The 7,004-nt window shown below is 45.2% G+C and overlaps 1 protein-coding gene across 1 annotated transcript; it reads right to left on the minus strand.

Annotated features, from left to right (window-relative positions):
* Nucleotides 1–332: 332 nt before the first annotated feature.
* Nucleotides 333–2,522, minus strand: LOC134201696 (serine/arginine repetitive matrix protein 1-like). Its single transcript, XM_062676938.1, has 3 exons — nucleotides 1,770–2,522; nucleotides 1,354–1,538; nucleotides 333–1,116 (listed from the first exon to the last, which is right to left on the minus strand). Exons 1-3 carry the CDS (start codon nucleotides 2,520–2,522, stop codon nucleotides 333–335), a joined length of 1,722 nt encoding a protein of 573 aa, XP_062532922.1.
* Nucleotides 2,523–7,004: the final 4,482 nt, after the last annotated feature.

Below are 7,004 nucleotides of genomic sequence, written 5' to 3' on the forward strand. Positions count from 1 at the left end.
GTCTATACGCGGCATAAATCCGCATATCTCCCCCCGAGGTGTGTACCCTCACACCGACTGACCTTGTCGATGTGAAGGACAGCAAATCCAACTGATCATGCACCACGTCCCGCCTGACGAGGGCCGCAGTGCCCCTGAACGGCCGCCCGGCAGGGGTAAGCTCGTCACGTCGGTACATGAAATAGTCAGGAATCCTGAACGCATCCTGAGGACGAAGCTTGGTCTCGCCCAGGAGAACAACCTCTGGGTTGTACTCCCGGGCGAGAACAAGCAGGTCGTTTTTTCGGGATCTTATCCCATCGGGGTTCCAGTAGATGATGCAAAGCTCCTGGCTAGCCATTGAGCCTCGCTATCAACTGGTAGAACCCCGACAGGATAGCCCCGATAGGGCTAGCGCCGGAGGCGATCTCGCGGATGACTCCGGAGATCACCTCGGCCAAGTTCTCCCAGAGTGCCAGCAGCCATGCAGCAAAACCGGCAGGCTGAGAGGCCTGTCGACCGCTGCGGCGCTCGCGCTGAGGGCGGGGGGGGAGGGGGGGCTGACTATTTAAGTTATCTAAATTACCTTCGGCCGGATGGGCCGAAGGCAATTGCGGGCTTGTTGTCGATAATTGGGTTGGTGGGGAGGCCTCAGAGACCTCCATGGTTTCAACATGGGCTCTCGATGGGGGATCCGGCACTATAGGCTCTGGTATGCCCCTTCTTGCTTTTTCTTCCTTTTTCCTTGCCTTTTTTTTCAATTTTTTGCGTCTATTCTTTTCCCTGTTTTTTGTTGTCGTAAGACCGCTAGTCGGGCAAGGTGTTTGTTGTGGCAATGGAGCAGCAGTAGTTCGACCACGGGGAGCAGGAGTAGGCTTGGATTTGGTTGTCTGCCGTGGTGGGTTGGCCTGTGCCATCAGTGTAGACGCCGATGGCGACGCCTCCACCACCACAGCAGACGGAGCGGAGTGGGAAGGGGGAGGGGGCTGGGAAGATTTCCCTTTCCCCTTCCCCTTCCATTTTGCTACTGGTTCGGATGCCGGAAGAGCTGCACTCCCGGCTCGAGGCGCCTGAGGTGCAGGAGGAGGGACGGTTACTCCCATCATCCTGGCCCGTTTGCGGTAGACCGCACACCGTCTGTCGACGGCGGAATGGTCCTTCCCGCAATTGGCACAGGAGAATGGGCCGTCTCTCGGCCTCGGGCAGTCCGCTACGATGTGCTCCCCGGCACACCTTACGCAACGGACCGCGCGATGACAGTTGTAGGAGGCGTGTCCGAAGGCCTGGCAGCGATGACACTGCGCAGGTCCTCGGGTTGGACGCCATCCTTCAATCGTCACCCCCGGCAGGTACAGCAGTTCGTTGACTGCGTACAAGCGGGCGAGACCGTCCTTCGAGAGGTGATCCAGGGCTACGTGAAACACGCAGCCCGGACGCCCTCTCTGGGACCTAATGCACCTGGCATATCGAGCCGGGAATCCCAGCTCCTTCAGGGCATTGACGATTTCTGCCTCGTCGGTGTCGGCAGGGAGGCCCCGGACCGCCACCTTCGAAGGCATCTCCTCCGCCAGGGCGTAACAGTACCATTTAATGGCACCGTCCCTGGCAGAGGCCTCCGACAGGTAGGCCTGGACCGCCCTATACTCCTCCACCGACGTCGGCAGGAATCTAAAGCCGGCGCCGAAGGGACGCACCGAGGGGGCGCGGCCTAGGCGCTCCCTTATGGCCGCCATGTGGCGGGACCAATTTGGAAGGGCCTCCACCATAATTGGCGGGTGTCGGCGCAGTACCTCCTGGGCACGACCCTTCGGCCTCGGGGGAGGGACTTGTGAGGATTGGGAAGTCCTCTGGGTGGTGGGAGCACCTGGCCTAGCTGCCATGGCAGCATAGGAGGTAGAAGGGATGGGATTGGGCTTTGGGACGTGTGGTCTGGTAGACTCGAGGTCCATATACCTGGTCGAATCCAGGTTACCCGCCGTGCCGCTTAGGGCGGGGGCACCTCGGGTTGAGTCTACCGGGATAGGGGAAAGCGTTGGGGAGGGAGAACGAGGAGGGGATCGTTGTTGCCTTAGGGCTATCCCTGTCCTGGCGGGAGCCCTAGGTTTCGGAATGGGTTTAGCTGGGATTGGACTCCCAGAGGGGGACGAAGATCTGGACGAAGAGGGAGTGACTGATTCTGTCGAGGAATGAGCTGAGGACGTGGTCGAACCATCCTCCCCCTCCGATCTGGAGGAAGGGCCTAGTCTGGGACGCTTGTCCTTATCGCTCGATGAACCTCGGTCAGACTCGGACCTGGCCTTCTTCCGCGGCCGAGAGGGCCCAGAGGGATCGGTCAACGAGGGAAGATTATCTTCCTCCGGTTCGATCCTCAGAGTCCTCTGGGCCGCGACCGAAGGCCCGGGCAGACTGTCCGTCCCGAGTCCCATCGAGCCTATACGAGCTGCTGGCGTTGGTTGGTATCTGCTTGATTGAGGCATCACCTGTCGTCCCTTGTGAGACGGGCCGGGAGTGCTGATGAGCGGGGGTGAATTTCCCCCAGACATGATATTAAGGTCTAGCAGGCTTAATTGGTCATTGGATCCCCAGGGAAATCAATTCGGTCAAACTGAATGTTTTTGTTAGTTACCGACCGACCATAAAGTTGTCGGTATTCAAAATAAATTGGTAACAATAAACAAAACTTGAATTTTTATATTATTGGAATAACTAAATTTTAATATTAAATAATAAGATAAAAGACTGTAATTTAAATGGATTAATAACTATTTATGGGTAATGATAATCAAATGTACATTAAAAGATATGGAGCAATAGTGGGGTCAGTGAGTATCCACCGCTATATACAATAATAATAAATGAATTCAAAAACTAAATATAATACTACTAATAATACTAATAATACCAATTCTATAAAACAACATTTAATTAAGTTACTATCAATCAATAAATGAATGAGAAGTATAATGTGTGTAAATATATATGTAATTATATCTATTCCTCTTTCCGGCCAACACGGACTACCCCAGCGTATGTCGACAGACCGGTGGCCCCAGATTTGACGGTTCCGAAAAAAATATTCGGGACCGTGAAATCCCCACCTTCCGGTCAGCCAAACCACACCCCGCAGCAACCCAGTCAACCAAGTAATTAAAATAGAATATAATTAAAATAAACTATAACCTAAACAAAATTTCATGAAACTTGAAGAACCTGTAAACAAAAGGATGGCGGGAACACCCTACCAGAACCCTACTAAAACTACAAAAATAACAAAAGGAAAACTAAATAATTAACTGTATCTAATAAGAGACCACTTAAGAAGGTCGGCCGGTATACCAGAATTTACTATCTACGTAAAATTAAATGCTAAAAAAAAATATTATGCTAAAAGTGGGTAGATATGAAAAAATTTTTATAAAGCTACAGCAGCGCCAATTATTTACACAGTACTATATTACAAAAATCTAAATTAATTTAATTTAATTTAATCTAAATTGTAAAAAAATAATGAATGAAACTAATCTAAACTATTCTAAATTTTAACTGAGCTAAACTGGTATTATAGGGGTTCCAGCGCCATCAAACCTTAATAACTAGACCAATTTACCGGGTTTAGCGACCGCCCCGCCTAACCCCGAGGGGTAGGAGAGGACTGGGAGTGACACAGGGAGGCCAGACTCGATGGCGCTAACGTTCGCCGGTTTTATATCCAAATAAAACGGCGACGCAGCTTTCACAGGCTGGTCGACACCTACCCGTATTAAACTGGTGTTTAAAGAAAGAAGTGTCGATCCACTTACCTGGTCCCGGGTCCCGCGTTTCACTGCTCGGAATGTCTCCACCCCGAAACAGCACCGCTAGATTCAACACACGCACTTTGGGCACACACTGACCGCACAGCACAACACAGCAAGGGGCCACTTAACTCCTTTGGAGCGTAGAAGGTTTATTTCCTTTGAGAAACTATCAGCTTGAGCCAAATAAACGAGTTTTCTAAAGGAACGGGCTAGTTCTTCAGGCTGTAAAATACCTACTTTCTTATTGCGTGGGTTTCTGCAATTATAAACAAATCGCTGCATGTAGGCGAATGTACGTTGCAAGAATTTCAATTTCGAATATTTGCTAAAATCGATAATTAGTGGTTGTTTGTTATTTTCATCGACGCCTTTATTTGTTGTGCTAACATGATCTTTAATTTCTGGCAATTCATTTATGTTAGCATTTCTCGACTCGTAGGACGGCCACAAAGATTCGTTCTGACTTAAAAAGGTAGGGCCCGTCCACCATATATCTAAAGTATCATTTTTGATTGTATCTACGCCGCGTGAAGCTAGATCAGCAGGGTTGAGGTGAGTGGGAACATGACGCCATTCCGAGTCGTTTGTTAGCTCTAAAATCATTGCGACTCTATTAGCAACAAAGGTTTTTAATTTGTCGTACCTTGCACCTAACCATGCTAAAGCTATAGATGAGTCAGTCCAGTATACCTTACGAGCGATTACACAGCGCAGGGCGTGTACCACAGCGTCTGCGAGCTGCGCGCCCAACAAACAAGCACACAGTTCCAAACAGGGGATTGTCGTGGGTTTAACACTAGCTACCCTGGCCTTAGCGCTTAAAAGCCTAACAGTGACGTCACCTTGTGCATTTGTAGATTTTAAGTAGATGCAAGCAGCATAAGCCGCCTGTGAAGCATCGCAAAAACAATGCAATTCAATATGACTAGGTTCCTTACATAAAACATGCCTAGGAATGCGTAATAAATGAAGATGCTTCATGTTTTCAATGAACAATAGCCATGACTGCCTGATTTCTTGGGGTGCTGGTTCGTCCCAGTCAACCTTTTCAATCCATAATTTTTGTATTAATATTTTAAGTTTGATTGTAAAAATACTTAATATTCCAAGAGGATCAAAAACTTTACATGATTCAGATAATATAGAACGCTTAGTAATTTTGGCATTGCTGCGATAATTTGTAGGAAAATGTATTATATCGCTTCTAGGATCCCAAACTACACCCAGCGTGTGAGATGATGAGCTAATAATAATATTTTTCTGAGTATTTTCATTATTTTCCAAAAGTGACGATAAATTTGAACGGTATTTCCTTAAATTAAAACACCCGGCAGCGAGAGCACTTTCAACTGATTTTTTAATATGCATTAACTCGTGTTTGCTATCACTGCCGGTCAGCAAGTCATCGACTACAAAATCGTTTTGAATAATTTTTTTTATCTTATTATCGCTGCATTCCTCGCCAAGCTGCCACAAACAACGAGTGCTTAAAAAGCTTGAACTTGTTAAGCCGTACGTGACGGTGTTAAGTCAGTGTTAAGTATGATTTTATTGGCTCTGTATTGTTATCGCGCCATAAAATCATTTGCAGGTCCCGATCACTCTCTTGCACCTTAATCATTCTATACATTATTTTTACGTCGCCTGACAGTGCATAAGTATACTGACGAAACCTGATTAAGATATTAAATAAAGAATCTTGAATATGTGGACCTGCAACTTGTAAATCATTTAACGAATAACCAGAAGTGGTTTTAGAACTTCCATTAAAAACGACGCGTTATTTCGTTGATTCACTAGTAGGGTGAAAAATTGGGTGATGAGGAATAAAGAATGATTGCTCAGGAATTAATTTACTAGACTCTGATAAATGGCCCAAATCTTTATATTCTTTTATAAAATGTGAGTACATTTGTGTTAGATTAGCGTCTCGTGTTAACCTTTTCTCTAAGGACAAAAATTGTTTTTTAGCAAAATTATATGAATTCCCTAAGCATTCTGGTTCTGCCAGTAGAGGGAGCTTCACATGGAAACGTCCATCCTCATCACGGTATGTATATTTTTAAAAATGATTTTCACACTCAATTTCGTCGGCAGTTAATATATTTTTCTTTGTAGGAATTTTCTCTAATTCCCAAAAATTTTTTAAATCATTGTGCAGTGAATCGTTGGACACAGTATCCTTGTCTGAATTAAATGACACATGATTACATTGTACGCTATTAATATTACTAGTTTTGTTTGGTACAAAAGGTCCGGACAATATCCAACCCAATTTTGATTTTAGTGCGGTGGGTTGATTTGGACAAAAATCTAATCTATCAGATTCAATTAAATGCCAAAATAAGTCAGCACCTATGAGCATATCTACTGGTGCAGAGTGATTAAAATTAGGATCGGCTAACTTAATGTTACTAGGCAAGCTACATATTGATGCATCGAATGTACTGTTAGGCAAATTACTTGAAATTTGAGGTAGCACAAAACAAGAAATATCTGCTTCAAAATCGGTTTGCTTTGACCTCAACTTTAAAGAACAACGTTGCATAGTATTAGATAAAGGCTGATTACCTACACCTACAATAGCGAGCCTGGATGGCTGAGGAGTCAAGTTTAATTCATTTTTTACCTTACTGGTTATTAAAGACGTTTGACTCCCGCTGTCTAGCAGCGCTCGAATTATTAGACGCTTATTTGAGCTTGAATTATAAACTTCTATTAACGCTGTTGAAAGCAATACATGGTTGTTAACTGAGACTGACATACACATGACATTGTCATCATGATCCCCCTCAACCTCATTTTCTGCTGTAGTTATGATCGCGTGTGTGTCGGAAGTACTTACAGCCTGAGAACCCCCCTTGTGCAACAGAGAATTATGTCGCTGTTTGCAAGAAGAACAAGGGCGTAACCATAGACTATACACTTAATATATTTGAGATAGATGCGCAACTCTCATTTTTATTTTTGCTTTAGTTAGAGCCCAGGACAGCAGGCGTCGCTGCTGTCGATTATTAGTCTCCCTACCCCTCACCAGGTGGCTTTTTTAGTAATTTTAATATTTTTTATAATTAACTCTCTTTATGAAAAAATCTTATCGTTTAGAATCGCTGAAATTCCCGGTAGTACTTATGAAATATTAAAGAACGTTTGATTGTGTTCAGCATTCTAATCGATAAGACCTTTTCACACAGAGAGAAAACAGTTTTTTTAAATAAAAAGCTGTAA

The sequence above is a fragment of the Bombyx mori genome, chromosome W (assembly GCF_030269925.1).
Source record: "Bombyx mori chromosome W, ASM3026992v2".
NCBI lineage: Eukaryota > Metazoa > Arthropoda > Insecta > Lepidoptera > Bombycidae > Bombyx > Bombyx mori.

Coding starts and splice junctions, on each gene's coding strand:
- LOC134201696 (XM_062676938.1), bottom strand. CDS start 2,522: ATGTCTGGGGGAAATTCACCCCCGCTCATCAGCACTCCCGGCCCGTCT. Junction 1,539..1,769: donor CGAAGGGTCGTGCCCAGGAG/GTACTGCGCCGA, acceptor CTGGCGGAGGAG/ATGCCTTCGAAGGTGGCGGT. Junction 1,117..1,353: donor AAGGACGGTCTCGCCCGCTT/GTACGCAGTCAA, acceptor CGCCGTCGACAG/ACGGTGTGCGGTCTACCGCA.